This window comes from Magnolia sinica, chromosome 2 (assembly GCF_029962835.1).
Source record: "Magnolia sinica isolate HGM2019 chromosome 2, MsV1, whole genome shotgun sequence".
NCBI classification, from domain to species: Eukaryota; Viridiplantae; Streptophyta; class Magnoliopsida; order Magnoliales; family Magnoliaceae; genus Magnolia; species Magnolia sinica.
The window spans coordinates 89,363,276-89,377,026 of record NC_080574.1 but is presented as its reverse complement, the minus strand read 5'-3'; the positions used below and the strand labels follow the sequence as shown (position 1 = coordinate 89,377,026).

Sequence of the window (13,751 nt, the reverse complement as noted above, 5' to 3'; positions counted from 1 at the left end):
GTGGGGTCTACCATTATTTATTTATTTTATTCATTCCGTTCATCTATGTTAACAGATAATTTGAGGTCTAAAGAACAAAAAGGAAGCATATCCAAAGCTCAAGTGGACCACACCACATGAAATAGTGTGATTGAACCTCTACCATTGAAAAATTCTTGAAGGCCATAGAAGTTTTGGATCAAGCTGATGTTTGTGTTTTCTCTTCATTCATATCTTTTTGATATTATGAACAGGTTGGATGACAAATAAACATTATTGTGGGCCCAAGGAAGGTATCAACGGTGGAAATCATTATTTCACATTGTTTCGTGTGGCATGGTCCACTTAAGTTTTGGATTTACCAAAAATTTGGGATCAACCCACACGTTCATACATTTTTTGAGATCATTTTAGAGAATTATCAAAAAAATGAATCATATCCAAAGATTAAATGGACCACACCACAAATAAGGGGAGCGCATTGGCTACTCCCCATGACACCAGCCAATGGCTGGTGGTTAGTGCTCTGTTGGCCCCACCATGATGTATGTGTTTAATCCATGCTATCCATCTATTTTTAAAGATCATCTTACGGCATGAGACCAAAAATGAGGTATATCCCAATCTGAAATGGACCACATTACAGGAAACAATGTTGAATGAGCGTCAACCAATAAAAACATTTTGGGGGCCATAAAAGTTTTGGATCGAGATGATTTTTGTTTTCCCACTTCATCTAGGCTTGTATGACCTAACAAACAGATTGGATCTCAAATAAACAATACATTGGGCCTTAGGAGGATTTTAATGATGGATATCCAATCACTATTTTTTTCATGTGGTGTGGTCCACCTGAGATTTATATCAAGCTCGTTTTTAGGGGTCAACCCTAAAATGATGAAATGGATGGACGGCAGGGATAAAACATATACATCATGGTGGGGCCCATAGAGCCTACCAGATCCAAAGCTCAACCAGATATTTTTTTTAATTGTACAGTGACAAAGTGCGAGTTTTGTATTTGATGTAAAATAGTGGTGACTCATTCATAACAATAGTGGCAATGAGATGATGTTATCCATACCATCTAAATAATGGGTCTAGTTGTAAATGGCTAATATTTATACTTTTTTTCCTATATAAGACTATCTTAATCATCTAGTAAATGGTCCATTATATATATGGCTTTTAATATAGTTTATTTTATAAATGATGGAAAACTCACAATTGTCAGATTTGAAAGTTACATCTCATTTTAGAAGGGGATTTCCGAATCCATCTTTCAAGTAGAGGACGCTGTGTCTTCATTCAAACAAAAGTCGTTGGAGTTCCTCTTTTGACATTCATTTACGCTGCCAGGAATTTGCGATTGAGAGATTTTTAGGTACCTCATTTCAATTTCCTCCTCTTTTTCTTTCTTTGATTTATCATAATAGAAGAAAATCTCTACGCTTTGGTGTAAATTTCCCCGAGCAGTGATTTTTAGGGTTTCATATACGCCATTTGATTTTTCCACGGTTTTTGCATTTTCTTTCTTCCGATTTTTTTGGTTTTCTCGAGTTCTTTTTTCGTTTGAACGTTCAAGGTTAAGCCCCTAGTAGTTTATGCTATGATTGATGAGGGGGAGCTTGATTGGAAAATAGTTGCGATATCGTTGGACAATCCGAGAGCTTCACTCGTGAACGATGTTGCTGATGTTGAGAAACATTTTTCGGTATGAAATATTATCATTATTTTCTCCTCTGATAGTAGGTATTTTACAGATGTTGGATTAGTTTTAATGTTGTTCTTTCTAGATTTTGGAGACAATATTGGATTTGTAATCATTTCTAGATTTGTGAGCATAGCCCACATGGGATGTCTGCCAAATGTGGATGGGAGCTTGTCTACCGGAAGATGAGAAATGATTGAGATTGGACCTAGCGCTTTATCATCGGATTCTTATGGAGCAGATTTTGAGGATTGGGGTGTTTAGCTCATCTTATCATGTCAATTTTGTGGAATACATGGGCTCTGCTTTTGAGAAATGCAGATGTCCTCATCTTATTTTATCCCATTCTCATACTGGGTAAATCTAACGAGCAGGCTCTACAGCTCTTCCAGATGTGCTTACGCAGTTGGTGGAACATGTCAGTCTGCTTCATATTATTTCATTAGTTAAGGAGCATGGTGTTGATTAGGTTACGAGGCACATTGTTTTGAAAGTCATTGTTGTTTATGTGGAAACAAATCTGGAATTTGCAGACCAGATCTATCTCAGGTTTAAAACAATTAAGATACGTGCATCATCATCATCATCTAATAAGCCTTTTCCCAACGCACATGTGTCCACATATTCAAGTTGCCAACACTTGCAGTAGCAAATGCACACTTTAAACAGCTTAGTATCTCAGCCATACCATAAGTAGGATGCAATTTAGTATGGAACACAGGAAAAGAAATGGAAATGTATGAAACAGATGGATGCTTTAAGATTTTTACCGGAAACAAAGTCATCTAGAGGAATCTCACCCCTAGATGATTGGAACATCTCGCTCCTGAGGGGCCGTTTGGATGCAAGCAAAGTTGTGTTGGCACAAGCTGCCGAGGACATGCTATCATTTTATAGGCCATGCTGTCTTGGACGGTCAGATTGTCCTGCAATAAGCAATCTGATAGCAGTGAGACCACTCTGGGTCTCCTGTTGGATGGTCAGATGGTCCTGCATCATTAGTGCTTTTTAATTTTTGAGGATGGAGATTGAAGTGACATAATCCATATATCGTATTTGCAAATGTTTGATCATTGTGCGCTAATGCATAAGACTCCTTCACTTTTATTATATGGATAGATATTTTATTTCAATGGATGCTGACTTCATTTTCTTCTCATATGATTTTTTCAGCTTTCCTGCTATGCAGAAATTGTATTGATGCCACCATCATATGATGAAATGAGGATTCAGCATTGCATTGTCATTTGTCATCTCTAGTGATGCACTAAATCAGTACTCACATGGAATGTATCATCTAATACACGCTGACATGTCTCATTTTGGAGTTTGCTGATACATGTCTGGAGACTGCTGCTTATTTCTTATGATGTTATTTGAACCATGAAAAACTTTGTTCAAAGTAGATGACATAGATTCAATGGTCATTTTCATTCACAACTTGGAATTATCCTTTGGCCCTTGGTTTCGTCTATCAATTTGCTTTGATGCAGGGAACTCTCATTGCAATTCGGGATCGGTTTAGAGATTACAAGATTCCAGATGGAAAGCCGGCTAATAAATTTGGTCTTGGCAACAAGGTGGCCAACAAGGTATATCTACTTTTGGTTTTGTTGTAGCTTTTGACCTTTTCAATCTTTGGGAAGTCATTGTTTGTTTGATTCACACTAAGGCTGGCAATGGGCCAGGTCTGGGCCCAGAAAAATAAAAAATTTGAAGAGGGATGGCCCGAAGGCCCAGCGTGACCAGTTCAAGATCCAGGCATTGGCCTAGCCCATTGATAGGCCTAATTTGCACACATTTCACATCTTCTTCTCTAGCTGCAATGGTGTCACGCCCCAGACTTGGTAACCGGAATCACAAGGAACCTGATGGCCAGTTCTGGCCGTAACAGCCTCCATAGTACCCCATTCTCGGCTCATGAAGCAGGTTCCGATCTTAAGATCCTACAAGAAGGATTTTCATAACAATATAATCATTTCCAATATGAGCATACCCAAGATCACAGCAAGTACATCTGAGAATAACAAAGGCACACATCATAAAATTCACTATAAATTTATACTTTTTCATCATCCATAAGGTCCAAAAGGACATACATGAGAATAAAAGGAAAAGAGAGAGAAATTAGCAACACTGGAGTCCTCACTGCTTAACTCTACTCCACGCTCTGCTGTTACGGCGCCTACTTAGAGTCTCCTGCACGCATCAATCGTGCATAAGCTTATAAAAGCTTAGAGGGTGGTGTAAGTGTGTGACAATGGTGCATAGAAGAATAGTAGGAGGTATAAGGAGAGAAGCATGATCAATGAGCATATCACTAGACTTACCAAGGCTTACCATGAACGTGATACAATGAGTAATGGGTGCCATACCAAGGCAATGCATGAAGGGGGGCTTGTATAGCCAATGCTAATGCGATGCAAGTAATGTTAGTGCTCATATCCAAACCATAAGTCAAGTACATTTTTAATCATAAGGAAATCACCGCGGTCTATTACACTGCTGAATGACTGCCGCTCTGCAAACCCCGCACAGTCAAACGAGTGTAAGAGACCTCACTACCCGCCTTTGGACAACCAATCATCAAGAAGGCCTGAAGGTAGCAGACCCATTTACGAGCTGGTCAGACTCAGCCTAGCAATGCCTCCTCACACTAGGCAGGTAAGGCCACACCCCTATCCAACTGACTACACGACAGTGGGAGTCGCGGCCTAACGGTATAAGGCCCTCGTGCGCTCATGTATTCCACCCGGTCACGGCGTTGGAGCAGATCCTTGGTACCATGGAAGTTTTGAGAATTTCACCCATGGGCATCCTATGCACCCGGTATGCTCAACTAATATTTTCGGTGTCCAGACATACGACCATCCATGAATACCCCTGTGTAGGTAAGGCCCTGATGAAGTAAGGGCAGATATCCACAAGCTATGCAATGCTAGATACATAAATCACACAATCACCCATGCATCAATCCCAAGCATCCATCTCTCGGGGAGATACCAACATGTCCTACACAATGGCACAACTATGGCCAATCACACCTCAACCAAGCATGCATATGATGCGTATGGGAGGGGGCCATGAAGATGAATAGGGGTGCGAATGAGGTGAAAATGAACTCTCTACCTAACCACGAAGGGACTAGGTACTTAACCAATTCCTCATAAGGAATACAACCTCTAGTGGGGGCCCATATACCTGGGGTAGCCCACAAGACTAAGGAGAACAATGGTATGGGCCTAAATAGATGAAACGGGCCTAGCAAGGGTCTATGGTGGGCCTTTAACCACCCATAGAAGCCTATGGGCCTACCTTAGGGCCACCAATGTGGGCATCCAACCACAATTGGTCCCCAAGAGGTAGCCCATCTCTAATTGATCATGGATCAAGGCCCAAGGCCCACGCAACATCAGAAATAAGAAACAGGCAGCCATAGTCATGCTACAAACACTCATATTGGGCTTTAGAAAGGGCGGCCCAAGGCCTATCCAGAATATGGGTCCAAGGGAAACACACATAGCCCAACTCATAATTACCATTATGGACCCATAGGGGAAAGGTTAGGACTCAACATAAAGGCCACTAATCCCATATATTGTGGTGGCCTAGTGGGCAACCCATTGCTCAAACCACATGGCAAATGTCATGCTCTTAGTCAAGTAAGTTGGGCCTACAACTCGGCCCAAGTATTAAAGTTGATTTGGTGGGCAACCAAGGGCCCATCTACTTGTATAATCCGACCCACTAACCCAACACAATAGTATGGTAAAATGGCCCAAGAGTTCAATGGGCCTATCTAGAAAGTTCTAGCTCAATTGGGCCTAAAGAGTTCAACAACTAGCTACATTCGTGGACCCAATTAAATTCAACTGTGGTGGGCCTCAAAAGTGCATTTATTAAGCCCAACATTTAAGGAATTAAAGATATAAATTATTCCCTCTAATATCTTCACAATGTGGTGGGCCTCGCTCCTCAAAATTTCAGCCTAAAGGCCAAGCATAATTATAACATGTTGCTATCCTAAATTTGGGCACTCCACTGGAGTGGGTCCAGGGCCTCTAAAACTCTGGAAATTGAGGGCCAAGGCCCCTCATCATGCATATAATGAGAAGAAACTCAAAACAATGGCCCACCATCAGATGAAATATTTTTGAATTATGGTTTTATCAAGGCATATTGCTGGACTGCACAGCAGAAAATTTGGCAGTCCAACTATCTTGGTCCATTCTTTTGGATGCCCAAATGAGGTCAGTTGGGGCTAAAATTTTACAGAGTGATACTCTCATAGGTGGGTCACACCCTCATAAAATTTCATAATTTTTGGACATCTATAAATATTTTAATTCATTTAAAGAAATCAATCTGTCCTGAAAATCGGACTGATCTGGACACCATGTTGTAATGGGCCGGTCCAGCCACCACTATGGTGTGTACAGGTGTCCATTGGCCCCAAAATTTTGTAGTTGGGTCCCAACATGGGTGGTTCACCTTTTTGTAAATTTTTTATAATTTTTACACACCCAAAAATATTTTAATAAATTTTGGAATTCTAACCTGTCCAGGGTGGATTGCTGCTGGAACAGTGCAGAAAATCCAGACTGTCCATCTCACTTGGACCACACCTTTGGGACCCCAATGAATGTCAGGTGGGGCTGAAATTTGGGGGACATCAAGATGAGATCCCCACCTTTCAGAAAATTATATTTGGTGGTTATGAATAGTCCCCCAAATAGTCCCAAAATCTGGTCCAAAATCAACCAGAAACTGTCCAGAAAATTCTGGACAGCAACATGTACTTAGATAAAATTAATTATATAAGTTAAATAAAAGGGGAAAATACTTCAAGAACTAGGTGCTATGGCCCTCCCTAGTGGGCCCCACAAATGTCCAAAACAAATCCCAAGGTTACCACACTTGCATGCATTAATAAATGTCAGCAAATGGGACACCTAACCATAGTGTAGGTGGGTATGGATGTCCCACCCTAGCTGGACTTTTCTGGACTATCCAGGCCCACCAAGTGGACCACACACATCATCAGCAATCATATGAAAGGTGGAAGAAGGGAAAAAAAAAATATTCCGGCCATTGGGAGAAGGATCCGTCACTATTGAGCCTTGCCCAACACAATCACACCCATACATTGCATTTCCATCTATATTTCACCATGGATCTTCATTATGTATGATCTACACTTGACATGAATGGATGAAATACCATCCCAACCATGATGTAAGGGTCTATATGACCCATCATGTTATGGAATGTGGAGAACCCTCCATGATGGGGTCCATCAAGAGGAAACCCCATGCATGGGACATGCATGCATAAGATGGACCATTTGGCCACATCCAAGGAATTGTGTAGGATCTCCACCATTGATTGGTGGGTCCTACACTTTCCGAATGAAACAAGAAGAAGATCTACACTATGGAAAGGAGATTGCATGGAATAAAGAAGCACCCACCTAAATATCTTCACCAAAACTTGGATCACCAAGCTTCAAATGCTCAAAGGAACCAAGATAAATGGATGAGATGGGTTTTCAATGGATGGATTAAGAGGAAAAAGGAGGAGAAGGGGCTGGAGAATTTGGAGATTTTTGGAGGAAGGTTGTTAGGGAAGAAGAGAAGAGAGAGAGAGAGAGAAATGAGAGGGAAAGAGAGAAAAATCTCTTTTAAAGTAAGTAATCATGAGTTTCTTACCTTGGATAGAGAAGAGAAATCATGACAATAGGGAGTTAGAAATAATGTTGTAGGGTTAGTAGGCTTTTTAGGTTAGTGGGTGGTGTTTTAGAGATGGGTGGTGTAAGGATAGGGCCTAGGTAGTGTGTGTGTGTAGTGTGTTGAAAATAGTGTAGTTTGTGTTGGAAATAGTTCCAAGAGATGGAACCTACCTAGAAATCCGTGCACACCACCCCTAGGTGTGCCACATGATCATGATCAAGGGCTTAGAAAATGAAATGCACCCAACTTACGATCTACACATCTGATGGACGCACAAGACGCGTCGTTGGAATCGCGGCGACGATGCGGTCACAATGGCATAGGTCTCAACTCGATCCGAGTCGGGTCTTTACGACTAGGCTCATGGATAACCACAAACACTATCCAAGCGTCACGGGTCACCGGGATTCGACCGGTAGGACCGCGGGATCAAGATGGATGGAATGCATACTCACACACACACACATGCACACATGCGAACTCAAGCCGGCTCTCACAACCCTCCCCACCAACAAAGAAATTTCGTCCTCGAAATTGAATAATCTAAGACAAAATAAAAGATAAAACACTACCATCATATAGCAATCATCATATAAGGAAGGTAATACAAACAATCATATATCAATCAATCATCAAACAAATGGGGATAACGTTATCTAATCTCGGCCTCGCGTTCCCAAGATGTCTCAGCCTCTGAATGATGACCCCGCTGCATCTTCACCAAGGGAATGACCTTGGTCCTGAGGACCTGCTCCTTCTGATCAAGGATACGAATTGGCTGCTCAATATAGGAAGCATCCTCATCGACCTCAAGTGGCTGCCAATCAATCATAGGAATAGTGTCCGACCCACATCTCCGCAATATAGAAACATGAAACACGTCGTGGATCGCGGACAACTCAGGAGGTAAGGCCAGCCTATAGGCCATAGGGCCTACGTGCTTGATAATCTCAAAAGGTCCGATGAATCTCAGGACGAGCTTGCCCTTCACATCAAAGCGAACCACGCCCTTCATAGGCAAGACCTTGAGATACACCATGTCCCTGACTGTGAACTCGAGGGGTCGATGCCGACGATCAGTAAAACTCTTCTGCCGGCTCTGAGTTGTACGCATCCTCTGCTTGATAACATCAATAACCTCTGACGTCTACAGCACAAGCTCGGGACCTAAGAGACGATGCTCTCCAACCTCGGTCCAACAACTAGGAGATCTGCACGGTCTGCCATAAAGTGCCTCAATAGGAGCCATACCAATAGTTGCCTGATAACTATTATTGTATGCGAATTCGGTGAGGTGCATATGCTCATCCCAACTGCCTGCAAAGTCGATCACACAAGCCCTGAGCATATCCTCAAGGATCTGATTGACCCTTTCAGTCTGCCCATCCGTCTGCGGATGATAAGCGGTGCTGAGATGCAAAGTGACCCCCAATGCTTGTTGAAAACTCCTCCAAAACTGAGACGTAAATCTGGAGTCTCTGTCTGAAATAATCGAAACTGGGATGCCGTGCAGTCTCACTATCTCCTCAATGAATATCCTCGCTAACCGGTCCATAGACCAGGAAGCACGTATTAGAATGAAATGAGCCAACTTCGTCAGACGATCGACGATAACCCAGATGGTATCATGACACACTGAGTCCTCGAGAAACCTGCGATGAAGTCATCGATACATGCTCTCACTTCCACTCTAGAACGCTCAACGGTTGCAAGGGACCAGTGGGTCTCTGATGATCGGCCTTGACACGCTGGCATGTGTCACACTCGGCCACAAAACTCGCAATCTGGACCTTCATCTCCTGCCAGAAGTACTGCCTCCTCATATCACGATACATCTTCGTGGAGCCTGGGTGGATAGTAAGTCTCGATCGGTGTGCCTCGGTCATCAGATCCCGACGCAACTCTGGAACGTCCGGGACACACAATCGGCCTCTGAAGCGTAATCCACCATCGGAACCAATCTGCCAGTCTGACTGCTCCACGGATGCGGCCTCTACTCGGTACTCCGGAAGTGACTCATCCGTCTGCTGAGCCTCGATCACCCTGGCTACTAAGGAGGGTTGAATCGACAAACTCAAAAGCTGAATAATGGAAGACTGCAGACCGAACTCAAAGTCAAACTCTGATACATCCTCGAGCATCTGCCACTCACGTACCATCATCTGTGCCACCAGGCCTCGTGGCTGGTGGCTGAGCACGTCCGCCACCATGTTTACCTTGCCTGGGTGGTACTGGAGGTCAAAATCATAGTCTTTCAGCAACTCCATCCATCACCTCTGTCGTAGGTTCAACTCGGACTGCGAAAATAGATACTTCAAGCTCTTATGATCCGAGAAGAGCTCGAACCTAACCCCATATAGATAATGCCTCCACACCTTTAGTGCAAAGACGACTGCTGCGAGCTCCAAATCATGAGTGGGGTAGTTCAGCTCATGGACCTTGAGCTGGCGCGAGACATATGCCACTGGCTTTCCGTGCTGCATCAGTACAGCACCTAAGCCAACTCTGGAGGCATCAGTGAAAACAACAAAACCCTCACTCCCATTAGGGAGAGTGAGAACATGAGCAGACGTGAGGCGGTCCTTCAACTCCGTAAATGCCTTCTCACAGGCATCACTCCAGACGAACTCGACGCCCTTCCGTGTCAACCGGGTCAGCGGTGCTGCAATACGGGAGAAACCCTCGATAAACCGTCGATAATATCCCACTAGACCAAGGAAGCTGCGAATCTCGGACGTGTTCATGGGCTGGCCTCACTGACGTACTGCATCAACCTTCGAGGGGTCTACAGCGACACCCTCCCTCGTCACCACATGACTGAGGAACTTCATCTCCTCCTGCCAAAACTCAGACTTCTCCAGCTTCGCATATAGCTGGTGGGCACGAAGGGTCTTAAGCACAATCCGCAGGTGCTCAGCATGGTCCTCTCGAGTCCTCGAATATACAAGAATATCATCAATGAACACCACCACGAATTGATCAAGGAACAGCTGAAAAACCTCTTTCATCAGCTGCATGAATATAGCGGGCACGTTGGTCAGTCCAAACGACATGACCAGGAACTCGAAGTGACCATAACGTGTCTGGAAAGCTGTCTTTGGAATGTCCTCCTCTCGGACCCAAATCTGATGGTAACCAGAATGCAAGTTTATCTTGGAAAAATACTGTGCACCCTGCAACTGATCGAACAAGTCATCAAGACGGGGAAGCGGGTATCGGTTCTTGATGGTGACTCTGTTGAGCTCATGATAATTTACACAGGGTCGCAACGAACCATCCTTCTTCTTCACAAACAATACCGGGGCTCCCATGATGAACTACTGGGACGAATGAAACCTAACTCGCGAAGCTCATCCAACTGCTCCTGTAGTTCCCTCAACTCCAACGGTGCTATTCGGTAGGGAGCCTTCGAGATGGGCGCAGTACTGGGCACCAAATCCATCTAGAACTCCACCTACCGACGTGGAGGCAAACCTGGGATTTCCTAAAACACATCCGGGTACTCACAAACAACTGGCAGCAGCTCAATACTCTCTGCCATAAAATCCTCAACGATTGAAGCCAAGAAACTAGATAACGGCTCTCCTTTGGGTTCAGCGACGAACTGGAACACTGGCAAGCCTGGAATGTGAAACGTGACCGTCCTCGCGGCACAGTCTAAGATGACACCATACTCTGCAAGCCAGTCCATACCCAGAATCACATCAAAACCTGACATCGGTAGGAAGGAACATCTCGCCCACTAACACCGGGCAAGAAGGACAGCGAAGGGTCAACATCATAGACTTCCCCATGGGAGTCGAAACGGTCAAAGCCTCAGACACGGACTCCGATGGAATACCGGTCGATCGGCAAAACTGCTTGGCCACAAAAGAATGAGAGGCACCAGAATCACATAAAACATGAGCAATGCAGGAAGAAACAAGAAGAATACCCTCGACTACTCCACCGGTCGATGACTACGGGTCTTGGCCTGACACCTGCTGCGTAGAATAAAAGCGGCCCTAAGCTGGTAAGGGAAGTAACCCGGAAGACTGAGGGTCCTGAGTCTGTGCCTGCCGGGCTGCGATACATACTGGACCCAAGGACCGGACATGCAGATATTCCCTTTGCTGGTGTTGCGGCTGCTGCTGTCGCTACTGAGGAGGTCTGCTGGGCTGCCTCTGCTGTTGAGGAGGAGCCCTAGGAGCGGCGGGTGGAAGCTGAGCTCTCTGCTGCTGCTGAGGAGGATGAGGAGGAGGCAACTGCGGTGGCCTCTGCTGCTGAATGGGGAGAGGGCACTCACGCCTCCGATGCCCGGCCTGTCCACAGCCGAAGCATACACCAGAAAAGGGGCCGGAAGATGGTGCTGACGTTGATGATGAAGCTACTATCTGAACCGTAGGCCGTTAAAATCCTGACCTACCCCTCCGTCTCTGATGACGGTGCTGCCTAGAACTGCCGGCTGGTGCCCTCCTCTTCCGGTCTCCACTGGAACTCTGCTCTCTCGACCTCTGGGTCATAGCCCAGTCCTCCTCATAAACCAGTGCCCGATGAACGACCTAGTCAAATGTTTCTAAACAATGCCCTACCACACAACTGCGAAGGGCAGGACACAAACCAGTCACAAAACGACGAGCCCTCATCTTCTCATCGCTGGTGAGATGAGGAGCAAATCTAGACAAGGCCAAGAAACGGGCCTCATACTGAGATACAGTCATATCACCCTGCACTAGGGTCTGAAACTCGATCGCCCGTTGGATTTGAACGTGCTCAGGGAAGAACTTCTGGTCGAAACAGACCACGAACCCCTCCCATGTCCAAACAAACTAAGGTCCAACCATCCTAGATACAGATGACCACCAATGACGGGCCTCACCCTGAAGAAGATAGGTCACAAGGGATACTCTCTGACCCGCAGGACACTAAATAGTGTAAAAAATCCTCATAACCTCAGTGCGCCAAGCCTCAGCGGTAAAAGGGTTAGGGTCACCACTAAACTTCGGGGGATCATGCTGCCGGAACTCTTGGGCTATCGCAATAACACGCGGTAAATCAGACTGCCCAGAAACCTCAGTGGTAGCAGGCTGACGGGTCTATAATGCGGTGGCAACAAGTTGCATCAACTGGTGAAAATGCTTAGCTCCTATAGGTACTGTCAGAAAGGCAGGGGTGGCACTCGCCTCAGGCGGAGGCACGGGTGCGGTCGGCGGAACAGGAGCCTCCAAAATTGGAATAGCAAGCTGAGGAGGGAGGATAGGTGGGGGAACTGGAGCAACTGAAGGTACGGGCGCTATGGGCTCAACTGGAGGAACAAGCCGGATCGGGACCTCAGGCTACATGATACTGATGATAATGAAGTTGATGGTCCTAGTTTTTAAGGAGCGCTGGATTTTACACCTGATCTTTGAAATTTCAGGAATAAAATCATTTAATTTATAAAACCTTTGCAAATATGAAATGTTGCTTGCCAGCAAGCATATACACGTGTGTGTGTGTGTGTGTGTGTGTGTGTGTGTGTGTGTGTGTTGTAAAAAAAAAAAGCATATAGGTGTATAAGAGTATAAGCCGACTTGCACATGAATTTATCATGGCACCCATGGGCTGGTATTTGATAGCTATCTCTATGTTAGTTGTGGCTTTATATTTCCAGCCTCAAACTTTTTATTCGTTGATACCCGCATTAATGTTTTATCAACCTTCCTACTTTAAGAGTCTTCCCTTGATGTGCAGGACTATGCGCTGAAGGTCATTGCAGAGACGAATGAAGCTTGGGCTAAGCTGGTAAAGAGGTCAATTCCTTCTGGAGAGCTGTCACTGGTGTAGATGTGATTTTTAGAGTTTGAACTGTAAACTGTGCTCTTCACAACAGGTTGTAGATTTTTGGGAGGCATTAGTAATTTATCTATCGACCAATTGAGTTGATTGTTCCATTTTTTTTTCCTAGTTTCATGGTCGAATTTCAGTCGAAAGTTGCTCGAGCTATGAGGACCTAATTTCTTTGGCTATTAATTTAAAACTTTACTATTGTGAGATGATTGGATGGGTCATGTTATCAACATCTATGAAAGGATTTGCTGCAAATTAGCTAATCATTTCTTACTGTAGGAAAATGAGAAGATTTCAAGTACAACAAACTCTGCCAGGCGGCCATGCATTAGCCGACCCCCAGCAGGTTTGATGTCTGTTTGGCAGCTGCTCATTGAGCATTTGCTATTATATATATATATAGATCATGGCTATAGATTATATTAAAATGCAAAGACAGGATGCCAAGAAACATCCATCGAAGGCATGGATAAGAGCCTCCATACAGAGAGAGGATCTTTGATATCTGAGAGAAATTCCATAAG

The 13,751-nt window shown here is 44.6% G+C and overlaps 1 protein-coding gene across 1 annotated transcript; it reads left to right on the top strand.

Annotated features, from left to right (window-relative positions):
- Positions 1 to 1,588: 1,588 nt before the first annotated feature.
- Positions 1,589 to 13,431, top strand: LOC131229494 (soluble inorganic pyrophosphatase 6, chloroplastic-like). The gene is made up of 3 exons (XM_058225460.1): positions 1,589 to 1,693; positions 3,184 to 3,282; positions 13,132 to 13,431. Exons 1-3 carry the CDS (start codon positions 1,589 to 1,591, stop codon positions 13,222 to 13,224), a joined length of 297 nt encoding a protein of 98 aa, XP_058081443.1. The 3' UTR covers positions 13,225 to 13,431.
- The last annotated feature ends 320 nt before the right edge of the window (positions 13,432 to 13,751 follow it).

Excerpts from the sequence above, each read along its gene's own strand:
- LOC131229494 (XM_058225460.1), top strand. The coding sequence starts at position 1,589 with ATGATTGATGAGGGGGAGCTTGATTGGAAAATAGTTGCGATATCGTTG. Across the intron at positions 1,694-3,183 it reads ATGTTGAGAAACATTTTTCG|GGAACTCTCATTGCAATTCG; the intron begins GTATGAAATATT and ends GCTTTGATGCAG. Across the intron at positions 3,283-13,131 it reads GCAACAAGGTGGCCAACAAG|GACTATGCGCTGAAGGTCAT; the intron begins GTATATCTACTT and ends CTTGATGTGCAG.